Source organism: Toxorhynchites rutilus, chromosome 2 (assembly GCF_029784135.1).
Source record: "Toxorhynchites rutilus septentrionalis strain SRP chromosome 2, ASM2978413v1, whole genome shotgun sequence".
Lineage (NCBI taxonomy): Eukaryota > Metazoa > Arthropoda > Insecta > Diptera > Culicidae > Toxorhynchites > Toxorhynchites rutilus.
Window position 1 is genome coordinate 11,491,976 of NC_073745.1, and position 18,052 is coordinate 11,510,027.

Here is an 18,052-nt window from a genome sequence, read left to right on the forward strand (position 1 = left end):
CTTTTCTGAGGAACTGCCCCCTCTCTGCGAACCACCTTTCGATCCAAAAGGTGCGGAAAGAATTGGTGATCCACAACTTCACATCGTCAAGCGGCACATCCCGAGTGAAGAACGGTCTAGTGTGACCGATTCCAGCAAACCGGTCGGCCGCTTCATTCCCTGCGATGCCGTTGTGTCCGGGAACCCACATGAGCACGGGTCGGGCAATATGTACTTCCTGATGGCCTGTACCCATGGATATTTGGACCTGGTCGCACCGATGGCATCAATGGCGCTTGCCGAATCGGAGACGACCAACAACGGTTGTAGTTGCCTCGAAGATGCCGGCCACTTCGGCCGAGAAGACCTGGCAGATATCCGCGAGTTTCTTGCTGGAAATCAGACTATTATTATTATCGCTTACCCCAAATCCAATTCCCGATGATTTTTTTGAGCCGTCCGAGTATCTGATCTCGTGGAGACGGTATTTTTCTGCTATAATGGCCTTGAAATATTCTAGCAGACCGATCGAGCTGTCCCTAATACCGTTCTCGACGAGAACAGTTGGGAACCTCTAGTCGCTCGCACCATACCAGGATTGTTTTGCCACCGGGGGGAGGTTGGAATGCGCCACCCGCTGCAGGATCGTGTTGCTAAGGGCGGTCAAATGGGTCTCCCCTCTACCGCTGGTTTTCGACAAGAAACTGACAGTCCTGGCTACGATCGCCGAATCTATGATTAGATCGAAAGGAGGTTCTCCAATTTCACCGCAGACAGAGGCAGCTGGTATTGATGGCAGGAGACCGGAGACAGTCCGTAGTACTTTGTTGTAGATTGGTGCCAGAGATTTAGGGAGCTTGTCTCCAGCCAAACACGTCAGTTCAAGGCCATATGTGAGGCGGCTGCTGATGACTTTGGCCACCCGTAGCCGGATATTTCTGTTGTTGCTCTGGTGCGGTTTGGAAATGATTTTCAACAGATTCAACCGGGTGGCACAGCTCTTCTTAACTTCCTCGAAATGGCGGAGGAAGCTAAGTTTGTGGTCTACAAACACTCCAAGGATCTTTAGCGTTTTTCGACGGGGAATGTTGTTTTGTATAGCTGGACCCTGGAGTTGGGACCCTGATGTCTGTCGCTGCAAATCACCATATGGCCGCTCTTCTGCGCTGAAAGTCTAAATCCTCTCTCGGCTGCCCACCGGCCGATGGCATTGGTAGCTGGCTGTATCCTGATGCGTGGAATCCTATGGGTGTCACCCACTGCCATCAGAAGAATGTCGTCCGCGTAGACAAACACGAAGACTCCCCCAGGCAGGACCTGGAACAGGCTATTCATGGCGACGATAAAGAGGGTGACGGCAAGAACAGAACCTTGAGGTACTCCTGTTTCCTCGTGGAAAGCTCGGGAGCTGATGTTACCATTTTTGACCTCAAAGGTACGGCGTGTGGCGAAGTTCTTGATGAAGTGCAGTAATTTCCCGTCAACGCCCCAATCTGCCAGAGTTTTCAGCACTAACGGGATCCATGTTCTGTTGTATGCCTTTTCCAGGTCCAGTGCTACCATCTCCATGTGCTGACGGTTCCTGTTGGCTTCGGCTATCACGTCTCCGAGGGTCGCGAAGTAGTTGTTGGTGCCCATACCCGGTCGGAAGGCGAACTGTCGATAATCCAAATTTTCTATTTTCGGTTAGAAAGGTGACCAGGCGTCTATTCGCCATTCTTCCCAAGACCTTGGATGAACAGGAAGTTAAGGAAATTGGACTGTAACCTTTCACGTTGTTGCTGCTTTGACCGACCTTAGGTATAGGTATTACTAGGCTGTGTCTCCAACTCTCGTGAAATTCGTGTGTATTCCACAGGTCGTTAAAGATGCTGAGAAGGGTGGACTGTCTGAGCTGGGACAACTGTTTCAGCCTCTTATAGCCGATACCGTCAGGAGTAGTTGACTCACCTTTTGCGGAACGTAGGGCGACAGAAAGTTCCTCGATGGTGAAGTTCCGGTTGAGAGGATTACTAGGACGACTCACAGAGACCACAAAGATGCTGACCGAAGTGATACCCGCTCCCTGTCGACGGATGAATTCGAGCTCATATTCGGAGATCGAGGGCAATCACGCGAAATATACACCGAGCGTGTTTGAAGTATCTACCGGATCGCTGAATGTTATACCATCCACTTGAATAATGGGGTTGTGTGTCCTTCTCTTCCCATTTAGTGCGTTTATTCTGCGCCAAAGATCCGCAGAGGACTGGTTTTCGTTGATAGACTCTAGAAAATCAGTCCAACTGTCAAACTTCGCCTTCCGGATCAACCGCCGTACTCTGATGTGTTGCGCTCGATACCTGTTCATGACAGCTTCCTTCATTAGGTCTCCTACTAGTAGTCGTTTGGCCGTACGCAGAAACTATCTCCGCTTTTTGACCTCCCCTTCGATGTCCTCGGACCACCAATGCAGTGCTTTTTTCCCCGCTCTTCCGAAAATCCATCTTGGTCTGCGAGTCTTGAGCGGCGGCGGCTGATGGTTATCGGGTGATGGTCGCTGCCATGAAGGTCGTCGGCTTTGCTCCACCCTAACCTATCCACTAAGTTGAGACTAGCTGCTGAAACATCAATGGCTGTGTTGCTCGTACCTCTACGGAAAGTGTCAGTGCCGTCATTTAAGACCGCGAGCTCCATCACCTCCAAGAGGTCGGCGATGATATTCCCTCTGACGTCTGGTGTTTGCATTCCCCAGTCGAAATTTCAGAAAAGCGAGTATTGTTACGTTATTGAGATAACTTTTTGACGTAGAACTACGTCTTTCAGGAAAGGTGCCAAATCAGTTACGTTTTTTCTGAAATAAAGTTAACGTTAATAACTATTTTCACAGCGAACAAATTATGATACCTTGCACACCAATGGAATCGGAAATTCTCTAAGATTCGTTTGATATACTATACAGTACAATCCACTAATGCCTAAACAGTTTAAATTAATGAAAACTGGAAGCATTCTCATTTTCCCATACAATTGTTCTGTCGATTTGTGTGCATTCCCAAACAGAGCTGTCAATAACGAGCAACTGATACATTTGTTTCTATCCGCTTTCAACATATTTGGTTTAAATAAGCCATCCGCTATTTGAAGCCACACCAATTCTCGTTTGGTGGTCATCGAAACAACATGGTTGGCGCAGAGCGTCGAGCGGAAAAGGATTGTTTTATTGGCGGTTGAAGGAGGAGTATGGAATAGAGTTTCTTCCACAAGAGCCCTTCTCAGAGCTAGAGGCGGAAACAAAAATAGTATAGAATGAAAACGCGGATGCGAGTGAGTTAGCATAACACAACGAGCGGATATCATTCATACCTAATGCTAATTTCACACACATACACACAGCTCGATACAAGGAGAGGAAGCTCTCTGTATCGAGGTGTGCTACGACAAAGAAGAGCAGCATACGAGAATTGTTTGTGCTAGTGCGGATATGAAAGAGTATCCAGAATATTGGAATATAGATATACACTGCATTTATTTAGATAAACGTATATTTCATGAAAGTATGCTTTTAAATTCTAGCAGGGTAACCTTACTGTTGCATATTGTGGGGTTCGATCAAAAGGGTTCATAGTTTGTGATCGAAATCTGAGTGGGAAGGAGAATGTCTGATGCGAGTTGAACCAAATAAACGAGAAGTGCTGACAGCTTTCGACTCTACTCGAGTCTTTCAAGTCTACTGAAGTAATAAAAAATTACTCCACTATATTTAAAAAGATATTACAAAATTTGCGATGCATTCTAAAATAATATCCGAAGTGACAAACAAGTGGATTGAATAATATAATTCCGTAGTTCTACGTCGAAAACCGCGGTAGTGTCCTAGATACAACAACCCATTACCATTTTTTTCTACATACTAGGTTCTATCTTCTATGCAATAAAAATATACAATATTTTTGACAACTGACAACATGCCTTCCTGAATGTTTGATATCTCATGTATTTTTCTAAGAGTTTCATTGTTTTTATGTAATAAGATGTAAAAAGATCAAAAATCGGTGAAGCGGTATGAAAGCAGATTTTTTTTTTAAATGAGCATATTTTCGAAATCAATATACAAATGGGGAAAAAATCTATATCTCAAACACTAAAAAATAGGTGATTCATATATTTTCTGTAAAAAAAGTACTTCTTAAACTGATATGAAAACTAGAGTTTAGGGTACAAGCACAATCAAAGCATTAGCTCTTTTTCCGACAGATCTTTTTTTCAACCGTACATTCCTGAAAAAGATTATTCTCTTCTGTTTAAATTGTCTAATTGGGCTGACAATTTAACAGAAATGAAAAAACATTGTCCAATCCTTAAGATAATATGTTGGAAGTGATAATTACAGCTCAAAGCTTTGATGCTAAAATAATAAATTTAAAAATCACTCACCTGTTTTTTGTAAGTTTCTATCACATCCGCCTGATTTTTCGTCTCAACCTGCAACCGCTCGATCTCATGCAAAATATCAGTCTTGCGGGGTTGATTACAGGGACAGTGGCACCTATCCTCACGCTGCTGACTATCACAACACTTTGGCGGTTGATAATACCCTGCGCGAACAGTGGAAACGAATGGTTTTCGTTCTGCATCGAAGTATAAAATGGAGTGCAAGGTGCATATATAGTACAGTGATACCGATTTGAAACCGCAAGCAATTAATACTTACGCATATTTACACCATTCTTCTTGGACTTGCTATCAGCGGATTGCAACTCACGAATTTTCGCTTCGGCCTGCAAACATCGTTCATCCAGTTGCTTCTTTTCAGTCTGCAGATTCCGTACCCTACATTTGAGATCTGTGTTGGCTAGTATGAATTTGTCTCGCTGCTTCACTAGCTCCAGATGAAGGTTGTTGCACTCGGCTAGCAAACGTGAATTGTCACACTTGTACGGCTCCACCCCAAGTTCCCAGGCCTCTTTTTCCTGGGTAATGTGGGACAAAAATGCTTTTCAAAAACTGACAATCAAAACAGGATTGCTATGATTCTCACCTGCAACAGCTGACCAATGTGTTGTTTGGCAGTTTTGAGTTTCTCCGAGGTTTTGATTAAATCGTCTAGGATGGCCGAAACGATCCCGATGGCACCGAGCGGAAGCGGATGGTTAAAACCGAGCACATCGAGTCGTTTACGCAAATCGGAATGTAGTAAATCCATTTTTGGATTGTTCCCACGAATCGACCACTCACTTTCAAAGAACACAAAAGTTAACTATTTACAATTTGAGATATACGAATTGATTTGATAATTTAGAATGTCCAAAACGTCCAAAACAGATAGCAACGGTTTTCGTGGATTTGTGTACGAATTGTGACAGAGAACGTAAACAAACGGCTGCGCGCCGTGCCAATGTTTACAAGTGGTTGTACGCATAAAGTGTTTCAATGTTTTTGGGTGAAATTTTCTTTGATGCTAAGGTAACCGATCCTAGGGTGATCCTTACTCTATTCAAGCCACTGTTTAACTCCTTCCCGTATTATTTCATACGTCACACATCAAGTGATTTCACTACTTTGCTGAGCGTTCTAGCGCCCTATGTTATACAAGTACACAACGAGTGAGACTCGATGTTGTACGGAAAAGGGTTAAAACACGATTGTAATTATCGAACGATAAGAGGGGAATCTAGAAGAAATGTAGTTATCGATGTGCAGAACTAGCCGCTAGGGTTTCTACTGTAACAGAGAGGGATTAAATTGTGTATTTCCCTTTCCTATTCCCCTGATACATATCGATAAAATAAAGAAACAACACTATCGCCATTTTTGCGAAAGAATATTACTTTTGTTCCACTGTTCGGTTGGAAAATTAGTATGAGGCTTCCAGTGCCGGGTTTAAATAGTCTATTCTCGCGTAACTTTTGAAAAGGTCCTATGTAACAAATGTAAACAAATCGAGTTAATGGATGCACGCTATTAGTTTTCAATCATTGAATGTATTACAAAAACAATCGTTCACGTATCTATCTTCTTCATCTTTTTGTAGCCAATACAAAAAATATCCAATGTACAGATTCGAATTTTAAGCACCCGGCTGTTACTTCGGACGCCACTTTCCTCCGACGGCCGAAACGTCCGAAGTAACAAAGCAGTCAAAACAACTCGCAGTCGTACTTCGGTCGTTTTGGAATTTGTTTCTTACAGGTGTTGTTATCGATTTCAGTGCAATTCAACGAGTGATAACAATAATAATCAGTCTTTAGAACGAAATGCTGATATTTGGATTGTTGTTTATTAGTTAGTTTCAAATTTTTATAGTGCAACGTAATATGTCCAATGTGCAAACGCGGGCAGTCAAAACGTCCAATGTAACATTTTTTGATCCGAGGCTTCAACCTTAATCTCAAATCACGGAACAATAGTTACGATTGGTTTTACGAAGTTATTCTTGACAGCTAGTGGTGAAAACAGTGATAAAGATTGATAGCTTTGAAGACAATTCGCGAAATAATGTTCGGGTCTTCAACTACGTTTTTCTCGAGTTGGCGAAAATGTTACATTGGACCTTTTCAAAAGTTACGCGAGTATTCAACTATTTAAGTCTGATATACAGTCATTCCATGCCAAACCGATATAATGGTTCTCAGATTTTCGTAAATAGTGGTAATTTTGTTCATTATCGTATGTTTTGTTTTTTATTAGGGTGTCTATTTTTATTCTAGTTTCAAGCAACAAAGCGTGAGTAGATGAAAAGTGGTTAGTTTTTCATCATTTGATGATTGTCACGTGAACGTGGGTTTTCTATTATAATATAGAAGGATATTCAATTGAGGGCGGACACTCCACCAATTAAGCTACGAAGACCTTCGAACCGAATTTTGACTTTTAATTCTTATGGCGGTTTACATAAGGGAGATCTATAGCTATAAATGGATTTATTCACGTGAAAATATGTGTAAACGGGTGAGAATAAATATAATACACTTGTTCGAGGTATATATAACTTGAATAAATTCAGCATATGTAAACGCTTGTGAATTTCTCACTGGTGAGAGTTGGATGTGAGATCACTAAAGTTGGATGCAGTTCTACTTCAGGTGAATAAATTCACCGAAAATATGAATATATTCATTATAGAAGTTCACGCTAGTGTAAACGGTTGATGCGATTTCTATAAATCTCATCATATTGCTTCACATGAATATATTGCTGCACATTGAGACAACTCGAACGCGATGAATTCGTTAAGTTTTTATCCGTCATAATCGCTAACAGAGATGCCATTTCTTTAATTAAATAAGAAAAGCGAATTATGATTTTTCTCTTGACATTTTTCCTGATATAAGCGAAAAGAAAAAATACAATTACTTGATTTTGAAAACGGCATCAAAATTAAAATTTGTGAGAGTTTTTAAAATCTAAAATGAAGTCAAAGTGGGCTGCTTTAAAATACAATTTGCACTATAACAGAAAAATCTGTTTATCTGGCATTCCTGAATGACATTCTATTGAAAGTGCTACAGCTCATATAACAAAACAAAAATTCAAATTTGATTTTTGATTTGAAAAGCATACCGTCGTGTCAATATTTTTCGTATTTTTGCGAAATTCTGTATTATTTTTATAGTTTTGAATTCTTTCTCGTAGTTACGATACCACAAATTTAACTATACGTTTGTGCAATCTATCTGTTAACTATAAATGATTACCCAATAGAATTTATACTTATTATTTTAAGTATTTTGTGCTAGAATCAAGAATATTGTAGATTTTCGAATCAGAAAACTTTTGGTCGATTATTTCTCGAAAACTATAACATATAAATGTTGAACTTGAAAAGGAAAAAGAACATGCGATAGAATATCGAACTAATGGAGTTAATGAACCATATGGACTTTACATTTTTGATACTTTGAGAAAACGTTTAATTTTTTGTTTTATTCTATTGTATAAAATTTCAGCGACCGTTTTACTGTCTTTGTACTGCGAGAAACATGGCGTATAATCAAATCCAGGATGTACATGTTGTGGATAATGATTTTGATCCATCATTAACGTCAGATTTATGGTCTGACGGAGACGATTTCAGCGATGATTCCAGTGATGAATTACTATTTAGATACTACGTCAGACGAAGGAATGCCATTCGAAGAAAATTGTGGGTCCATCCCTATCTGGAAAAAAACTTCACCAGAAGATTATTTGTAGCTGCAAAGGAGTTGCAAATTCCGGATAATAAATTTTTGTGCTTCTACCGGATGGCGAAGAGCACGTATTCCAACTTGGTCCAACTAATTTCTCCTGCAATTCAAAAAAAGAATACGCAGTTGAGAGAATGTGTGGATGGAGAGGAAAGGTTGCTTATAACTCTGAGGTAAAACCACCAACCTATGAATACATTTTATTATCCATTATCGCTGTTATATACTCCGAATTTTGGGATAGATTTAAACTTCTATAGACTTCCAACTGTTTTGTATAGTACTAGCTAACAAAAAACAAGTACCTCGTCGTGCATTGTGCAAGAAGGAGCACTACATTATAAAATGTAGTGCATTTGAAAAAATGCCGCATAAGGAAAAGATGAATATAATTCAAATGAGGAGATTATGCAGTAATTGTTTACTGTGGAACTTGCGGAAAATGCCACCATACGTGGTTACATCCGGGCCACGAGAGCCCAAGAAACAAAACACAACACAACGTAGAACCACCGTGGAGACGATCAGCTCCACCTGCAACAGTTACAAACGAAACGAAAAATTCTTCAATAAACCAAAAACAAGATGGAGAGTCAGTAGCTTTTCTATTTGTATAAACTAAAGTTTAAATATATTAATCACATACCTGACATCTGTACTTTTTTCCAATTTCTATCCATGCCATTTCAGTTTAATCTTTTTTTGCATAGCCAGGAAGTGTGAAGTTGTACAGTATTGGATGTTTCTCCACTTCCTGCACTAGCATGATGTTGATCTGCTGCTCGTTCATGTTCCTGAAAATTCTTCAATTTTAGATCGCTTTATTAGAAAATAACATATATCATTTGTAAAATTATATATTGAAGTAGCAAAATACTTACCTTTTGTTCGTGTTTCTATGAAGTGGGCCTCTTTTGACTGTTTAATGCTGCTGGCTATCACCACTGACAAATATTTAACTTAACGACGCATAAATTGAAATGTCAACAGAAATTGAACGAAAAGGTTACCGACACAAATCGCGCGCGACTCGACATGCTGAGTTGAATCGAAAAAGTTGGTCCGACCAAAGTTGCCAGTTGCCTAGTGTGTATGCTCCCATTTGATTACACATGTTCTCAACTGTTTTGACAGATTCGTTAAGTTGCTTTCCAACTTAGGTTGCCTAGTGTGTAGATGGCCTTATAATCATATGATGATGACGTAGGCCTTACAATTTCGCATCAACTGACAAATCCTCACTCGTTATAGCATTTCAATTTGCTGTAACTCATGCAGGCTGAAAATAATGCTACTCTCTATTCACATTCAATATAGAGAATATCACTTCACCCCTAAAAAGTCTTGTTTCATTTCACGTTCATTTGTTTCACTTTTCATACTGAAGCGTGTGTGGCACCATATGCTATAATAATAACGTTACCGATATCGCCTGTTATCCCTCACAGTAATACCCCACCTTTTATGCATATACTTGACGCACACATACACCCGCACGTTACCCACATCCAGTCGTACAGCAACAAGCATCGCCTTATTTGACATACCATCGGTAACGATTCGGCGATTCAGCTTCGCAGAGCGTGTTGGGTGATTCCTCGGTAAGGCAAGGCGCAAATTGAGACGCATATAGCGCGAGTAACTTGGCGCGATATAGCGCCTGTTTTTGTGACTAATGAAAACAGATAGAACGGCGCAAATTGGCCAGATGACGCGAGATGGTGGAGCGCTCATGAGACACGACTCGCGCGACGCTGTGGCTGAACCACAGTTTCTCGTGCTGGTCATGCTGGTTGTGGTAGTTGTGTTGGTGAACAATCATATAGCGCCGTGGGTTTGACACTGTATGGCTGTACTGGTCGGGTGATTGTGTTAGTAAATAAATATATCGCGCAACTCTGTGTTAATCAGTCATTGTATGCGAGTGGCATGTTATTTACACCAAACTGCGACTCAATATGCGCTCCACCACGCTACGTTTGTGGCACGTATGAGTCGTGTTGGTAGTCTCGCGTTCGCTTACGAGCGCTATACGCTTCTCAATTTGCGCCTTGCCTAATAGAAGTCACACGAAGCGAAGTTACCAAATCTTCAAATGAAAATGAAAGGGTCTTACATCATATGGAAGTTTCTTATACTCGAATGGAAATTTCGTTCGATAACGATGAATAACAGTGTGAAATGATGTGCAGTATGCCAGCAGATGTAATCAGTTGCCGGCGCTGATTGTAAGACTAATATACCCTCATATGCCTCTTTTAATTCCCCATTGTTTGAAAGACGGTTCAGGAAAATCCGGTTTGGATAAATGAAATTGAGTGAAACTTTCAACTGAGAGCAACGATGTGAAACTGATATAGAGCCCATTCTAATGATAATGAAGTCAAGCAGTTTTAATCTTCAGGGCAAAGCGTTTGCTTTCAAATTTAAAGGAAACGATAGCAGAAAAGAACGAAATTGAAGAATCGATGTTCCTGTGTGAGTAGAGAATACTCACAATCGGTAATGGTTCTGGTTGAAGAGGAAAGAAGAAGAAAAAAAAAACCATTTTCATCTTTTAGTATCGAAATTCTCAAGCCCTAATGATGACTTTGAATTGAAAACAAAAATTGTGAGGGTATAACTCTGCAGAATATTTTGAAACAATTTTGACCCCTTGTTTATTACAAGATCATGAAAAATAAATTGAAAATTTCCACGAAATAAATCCGCATTTTTTGTGTAATAAAAATTGTGATTAAATATGTTCCAGCCAGCGTTGTCAATGATCCAGTTTAAACTGGATTCTTCCAGTTTTTTCTTCTCGATCCTGTCAAACAGTTAAATGTCTCCTTTGAGAAAGGATGCCAGGTGAAATCTTCCAGCAATTCTAAATATTATCCAGTTTTATCCAGTTTTTTTATATGTCTGCTTCGGTTTTTCCCATTAATTCACATTGTATGAATATTATTCTTCCTTCACCCTTTCTATGCCTTGAACGATTATATTTTTCAACATGTATCGTTAGGTGCATACTATCTTTTTTTTTTTCAAAAATATTTTCTCGAGCAGGAGGATATCTCACTTTGATGTTGATATCAAAGTTTGATTTAATTTGAACAAGCCTTATATAAGAAATAGAATACCAAAGAAAAAGTTCGAAAAATGGGAGAGAACTAGCTTTTCAATACCTTGCAATTTGATCATTTCAATAGCAAAATAATACTTGAGCAATGTTGTTTTGGCATTGAATGTGCTCATTTTAGTATTGGAAAATATCAACCGGGACCTAATAAAAAATTATTTCAGAATTCCAATACGTAGATCACTGCAGTACGTCAGTTCAACAGTTTTGCTCCCGTTCGTTGCAATGTTCAAATGTTAACGAATGAGAGCTGAAACAAACCACGCAAAAACGTCAAAGGTATGTGCCGTGTTTTGCATGTTAGCAACGAAGATGACCAAAAGAAACACTACAAAAATGTCCAAATTCACGTTAGAAGCAAAATAACAGTGGATTGAGGTTAGACTCAATGCAGTGATCTATAACCAGAATTCATGTCTCCATGTATCTCATTTAATCACATTGTCGATCAATTTTGCGACGATTTTCTGTCAGCGGTTTCATGGACATAAAACAATAAATACGAGATTTGCAAGTTTCACCCAAATAAGAACATATTTTCTAGAAGTTATAGAAGAAAAGATCCTCAAATATTGTTCCACGGCAATATTCGATTGGTGGCAAAACGTTTTAATTTGCTCGAATGATATAATTAATTAAAGGTTTATTTCACGATTTTGTGAACTACAGTAAGTTACATTTAATGCAACATTTAGTTAATTGGACAGACCTGTAATGCGACACGTTTAATTTGACATTTTTGTAAGCATCGAGTTCGGGGGCCAAATTATGGCCCCACATTGAAAGTCGCCACCAGATGTCGACACTATACCACTCTCATCGTAATGTGCAATAACAGATCAAAACCGCATGAAATGTAAATGACTATACATATAAATACTTCACGAAACTTCGAAGAAAATTATATATCTCAATCATTGGAATGAGTAAAAAAAATCGTTTTCGTTAGATAAACCGATCTTCTTAAAATCAAACGGTTTTACAGGATCCAGTTTTCTTCCAGTTCTTTTAAAAACAATTTTCCAGTTTATTGAAAAATATTATTGGCAACCCTTGTCCCAGCAACACTACATTGATCGTACGCATAATAAGCAACACGAAGCAAAAAAATATTTTTCCGTACCGTTATCGGCAGTTGTACATAAGATAACACTGTAGTATTGATGTGAAACGTGGTAAACGAGTTCTTCTAGAGTAAACTGACCAGACGTCCCGCGTAAGATTCCGTCCCGCATTTGGCAAAAGAAACGAAAATGTCCCGCGATATCAATATATTTCAATATCACAATTTGATCATGTTGATTTTCTAAAATGGACGAACCTCAAAAAAAACTTTTATTTGGCAAACTGTTCAAGAGCGCTTCCAATGCATCCAAAGATTAATACGTTAAGCTGGTTTCATCGCACCGACATTGGGCTTTTTGTTTAGAGAGTGTCAACTGAAAGCGACAGCAACAAAATTGGAAAATGATTTTTATAAAAGTCCCCTATTGATCCGCAGGGACCAACGTGAGTCAGACGAAAAGTTCATCTTTGGTCCCCTAGCTCGGTCAGGGCTTAACGTTTAGAATAAGCCGGAAGAACTAGTGTATACTCGACAGGAAGAGGCAGGGTTGTTTGATGATGTATCGTAAACGAAGCGCTGGGCGGTCTTACGGTAGTTGGCCGGAACCTGAAAAAATGAAAAGTGGCTTTTCGTGGCTTTGGTGGCCGTATGTCTCTCTATTTTGGCCATTCGCCCAAAAGTTTTCTATCGGGCGCAGCTGGGGAATGTTGGGAAGGTTGGTGGTCTTCGCGACAATGTTCATCTCCTGTCGATACATCCTCCAGTGATCTTTTGGCATAATGGGCTGATCCCAGGTTCGGCATGAAGACCACATCACCTTCCCAACTCCGGCAAGCACTTCGTATTACATATCTCCCCGTTCACAATAAGACTCGAAAGAAGAGCGGCTTGGACATTCCCTTCACGTCTGTCAGAGAAGGACCTTCTTCGAGAATTTGATGTGAATGATATATTCGACGTCATCGCTTACCTGGGGAACGTAAAGTACCCGGTCCCCTGTCATTCGTTGAATTCTAGCATCAAGTGCGTCTCGTCTTTCATTATGAGTACGAAAAGAAGTTTTTCACTTCTTTCGCCGGAAAGCCACCAGCACCTCAAGCTACTCCTTCTGGGTGATTGCCTGCTGCTCAGATACGGCCGGTCTCGTCTGACGCTTCCGCCTGACGCAACTCCTTCCCTGTGGAGTGGACCTTGCAGTATGGAAAAATCATCATGTTGCTTGACAGTGTTGCTGCTGCGAATCAACAGTCTTGAATCTTTTTTGTTGTAGACTTGATAAACGTAAGATTTAAGGAAAATTTGTTCCTATAAATTATCTTTCATCGCCATCCGAAATTAGTCCATTTTTTGAATGCATACGTTAACACTAAAATCGATGAAAAATGAATTGGAAATTTCGAACATTCCATTCGGTAATTTCAAGAAAATTGTAGAATTTGAACCGTGCTTGCCAGGCGTAAATGCTCTGATTGAGCGAGGGATTTTCGGGCGTAAACAAAATCTAAACCACCGAAAAATCATCAGTTTAGACTCGCTAAACTATGGTTTATGTTCACATAACGTATATAAATAACGTTTTGTTTTTTGTGTCCCGCGTTAGACCTCTGACCATCTGGTCACTTTATTCTAGAGTGTATGTGAATCAATATACCCCTGAGGGTATACTTCATCGAAATTCGTAGGATATTTGCACATCTTCAATTGTTATACGGATTGAAAACTACAAAAATTAATAATTCAATGGAGAGCCAAAATAACAAATAAACTTAATTACTAATAGTCTTTTTCCTATCGTCTTGCCACTCATCATACGTCTTTTCTAAATAGTGCAAATTACTAACCACCTGTCAATTGACATCTTGCTTCAGATTTGAATATGAGGGGCTCAGAATGCAAGGGGTGTAAGTGACTTGATCGATTTCTCTTCATCAACTTTTTATTTAGTTAATAACTCAACTGCAATAACGTTCCAATTTAAGTTTGCTATACAATCCGATAGATGAGGTTCTGACCTATCTTCCACATTTTCAAATACAGCTGGGAATGTATTTGCAGCTAAGTTATGACCAAAAGAGAGAGTCGATGTAGAGAAATCGATCAAATCACTTACACCCCTTTCATTCTAAGGCAAGGCGCAAATTGAGACGCATATAGCGCGAGTAACTTGGCGCGATATAGCGCCTGTTTTTGTGGCTAATGAAAACAGATAGAACGGCGCAAATTGGCCAGATGACGCGAGATGGTGGAGCGCTCGTGAGACACGACTCGCGCGACGCTGTGGCTGAACCACAGTTTCTCGTGCTGGTCATGCCGGTTGTGGTAGTTGTGTTGGTGAACAATCATATAGCGCCGTGGGTTTGACACTGTATGGCTGTACTGGTCGGGTGATTGTGTTAGTAAATAAATATATCGCGCAACTCTGTGTTAATCAGTCATTGTATGCGAGTGGCATGTTATTTACACCAAACTGCGACTCAATATGCGCTCCACCAGGTAACGTTTGTGGCACGTATGAGTCGTGTTGGTAGTCTCGCGTTCACTTACGAGCGCTATACGCTTCTCAATTTGCGCCTAGCCTAAAGGTGGGGCCAGAATGCCGCGCTATGCGTCCCGTTGCGACAATTGTGCTTTGACACTTCATTTTAAATATGTGTGTTTCCATTTAGTCGAACACAATAATGCGTTGCGTCATTAGCATCGTTGTACTAAACTCTAACATTTGTTCTAAACTGCTTGCGCCGAATTCGCGATGACAGTGGCATGGTGTTGACGTCTGGTGGTAACTTTAAATTAATCAAATTAACTTCAAATTATAATTTGGATCCCAAACTCGTTAGCGTAATCTCTATCAGATTAGAAGACACGAAGCCGGTTTTAAAATTCTAAAATTTGAATGAAAATTTTCATATCATGTTATTTGAGTACTTCAAACACGTATTTCTGACTTGCATTCAACCATATGGCTAAACAATTCCAACATTGTTGCTGAATTTTTTCATCATAATATAGAGTTGTCTTCATAAACAATTTTCGTATAAGACTTTTTCATCACCTGCAAACAAAAATGTTTTTCGTTTCATTTAGAATAATAGTTTGATATGGAAAAGCTAATTTTCATTCATAATTTTAATTTTGAAAACGTGTTCATTTCGACTGAAAATCAGCTATTCTTTCACGCTCCCCTAAACTAGTAAACGAAGCTCAATTCCACCAGCGCGGATATGCCAATGTGTTGTTTTTAAAAACATTCAACTGATCCGTGGACACAACAAGAACAAGATTTTCATACGAATTGTTTTTGTTTACATGAAAAGTGGTGACGCGAATGCTAGATTGTGACTGCAAATCAACAGACTGCGTCGGGCGAATGTTTTAGTACTAAACGCAAGCAATGACAGCTGATGAAAAGCAACGCACAACGCGGCATTCTGTTTCCACCTTAAGCCCCTCAATTGTATTCCTTCTGCGTATCTGTGATTCGCCCCTCGCTTCTCGAGAACTGTCAATTGTTTGTTTTTTGTTTTTTCACCATGTTTATGTGGACATGAACAAATTTAATGTATTTTCTCTTGAAACGTCTGACTTCAAATTTACAGAGGCGTATAGGCTACTGTAATTTTATTTGAAGTGCGCGAGATTTCAGTGAAAAGTTATTAAAATAACTTAAAGAGTGTTACAATAACAAATACAAATTTTCTTCGATAATGTCTGATGCGAGAGGCTCCAAAGGCGCATCTGCCTTACTGATAGCGAAACCGGCAAATCTAGAATGTAAAAATTTCGAAGAATATCTTAAATCTCGACCACCTGAAGTGTTGGAAAAACTGTACAATTATCCAGCGATTTGTCTGGCCGTTTACCGGTGAGTATTTCGTTTGTCCGGTTTTTTTTTCTCCAGCCCTCATTGAATACTTTTGGTTTTAGTGAACTGCCGGAGATTGCGCGTCAATTTGTGATAAGGATCCTGTTCGTTGAGCAAGCGATGCCACAGGCAGTTGTTTCTTCTTGGGGATCCCAAGTCTACGCTAAGTCGGTTCCAGCATAATGCTCCGTTTTTTGTTTATATAACATTTTGTGATATTTCACAGAGAAAACATAACTATCTCACGTGTTTTAACGGAGCTCGGCGTGTGGCGCAGTGCTGCTATCCCAGGAGGTCTCGACGCGTGGGAAATATCTTCGACCTTTAAGAAAAACCTGAAAATTGCCTTACTAGGTGGTGGCCGTCCCTGGTCGATGTCTAATGCGATGGATCCAGATCAAAAATCACGAGACGTAGAGTTTCTGGATGTTTATGCGATGTCCCGATGGCGGTGCGTGCTCCACTACATGGTTGGAGCTGGTAGTTCCAAGGGCATGGAGGGGGAAGGAATATCCCCCGATGCGGTGAGAATTTTACTTCATGCTAATTTAATGAAACGTGATGAGACCGACGGAAGTCCAGTAATTACGAGGCAAGGATTTCAATTTCTTTTGCTCGATACGCAAGCACAAGTATGGCACTTTATGCTACAATATTTAGACACCTGCGAGTCTCGTGGGTTGGACTTGGCGGAATGTTTATCTATGTTGTTCCAACTGAGCTTTTCAACTCTCGGGCGGGATTACAGCTCCGAGGGAATGAGTCAAGGTTTGCTCACGTTTTTACAACATTTGCGAGAGTTTGGTTTGGTTTATCAACGGAAACGGAAGGAGGGACGATTTTATCCCACAAGGCTAGCTCATAACATCACGTCGAAAAATGCGGTTCCAGCCATGCAAGAGGATGGATCCTCGGTTCAAGACAAAGGATATATAATCGTCGAAACCAACTATCGTGTGTATGCATACACGGATTCGAACCTGCAAGTTGCTCTTTTGGGTTTGTTCACAGAATTGCTGTACCGGTTTCCCAATCTTGTAGTTGGTGTGCTAACCCGTGATTCCGTGAGGCAAGCTTTTAGAGGAGGCATTACAGCAGAACAAATTATTAGCTACTTGGAACAACACGCGCATCCAACGGTATGCAACGAATCTCGTCTTCGTGTTGTCGTCCTCAATGATGTAATATGTTTCCCTAATTACAGATGCTTAATGTGGAACAAGCGGTCAACTCGAAATCACCACTCCCACCCACTGTGGTAGATCAGATCAAGCTGTGGGAAAACGAACGAAATCGGTTCACGTACACCGAAGGAGTAGTGTACAATCAGTTCCTATCGCAGGCCGATTTTAACACACTGAGGGATTATGCTCAATCGATCGGAGTGATGACCTGGCAGAACGAACGAACACGCACCATGGTGGTCACTAAAAATGGCCATGACGATGTGAAAAAGTTTTGGAAACGCTACTCCAAGGGTGGTGGATAAATACGCAAAAAATTACAAGATACCGTACGATAAATGCGCAAAGCCCATTTCGATGTTTATTTCATTCGCTCAAATAAATCAGCCACACATTTTCGTGATTCGGGTATAGTAGCAACCATTTGTTGTTGGGTATCACAATCCTCATTGCAAGGTTCTGTTGTGTTGGACAATCGTGTTACCGTGGAGGCACATAATTAAAATACATTCTTGTGAAAATGAAGTATCGCGTTTCTGGGATAACGGAGCAAAAGTTGCCCGTTTGAGAAGCTTACTAAACATTAATCGTAGTTGTTAGTCATTGCGCGGAACGCTGATTAGATTAAATGCTACGTGTTAATCTTGGACTAGATTGTTATATACAGCT

General features: G+C 40.2%; 2 protein-coding genes across 4 annotated transcripts in view; one reads left to right on the forward strand and one right to left on the reverse strand.

Annotated features, from left to right (window-relative positions):
- Positions 1 to 5,320, reverse strand: part of LOC129765420 (centrosomal protein of 135 kDa) — a 97,125-nt gene extending 91,805 nt beyond the window's left edge. For all 3 annotated transcript variants that reach the window (XM_055765733.1, XM_055765734.1, XM_055765738.1), the window contains exons 1-3: positions 5,000 to 5,320; positions 4,673 to 4,931; positions 4,396 to 4,589 (exon numbers count right to left, since the gene is read on the reverse strand). In XM_055765733.1, the coding sequence (XP_055621708.1) occupies positions 4,396 to 4,589; positions 4,673 to 4,931; positions 5,000 to 5,164 (618 nt within the window). In that variant the 5' untranslated portion in view covers positions 5,165 to 5,320. The remainder of the gene's footprint in view (positions 1 to 4,395; positions 4,590 to 4,672; positions 4,932 to 4,999) is intronic.
- Positions 5,321 to 15,841: 10,521 nt separating this feature from the next.
- LOC129768114 (general transcription factor IIH subunit 4) lies at positions 15,842 to 17,786 on the forward strand. The gene is made up of 4 exons (XM_055769542.1): positions 15,842 to 16,199; positions 16,262 to 16,366; positions 16,426 to 17,338; positions 17,404 to 17,786. Exons 1-4 carry the CDS (start codon positions 16,042 to 16,044, stop codon positions 17,686 to 17,688), a joined length of 1,461 nt encoding a protein of 486 aa, XP_055625517.1. The 5' UTR covers positions 15,842 to 16,041; the 3' UTR covers positions 17,689 to 17,786.
- The last annotated feature ends 266 nt before the right edge of the window (positions 17,787 to 18,052 follow it).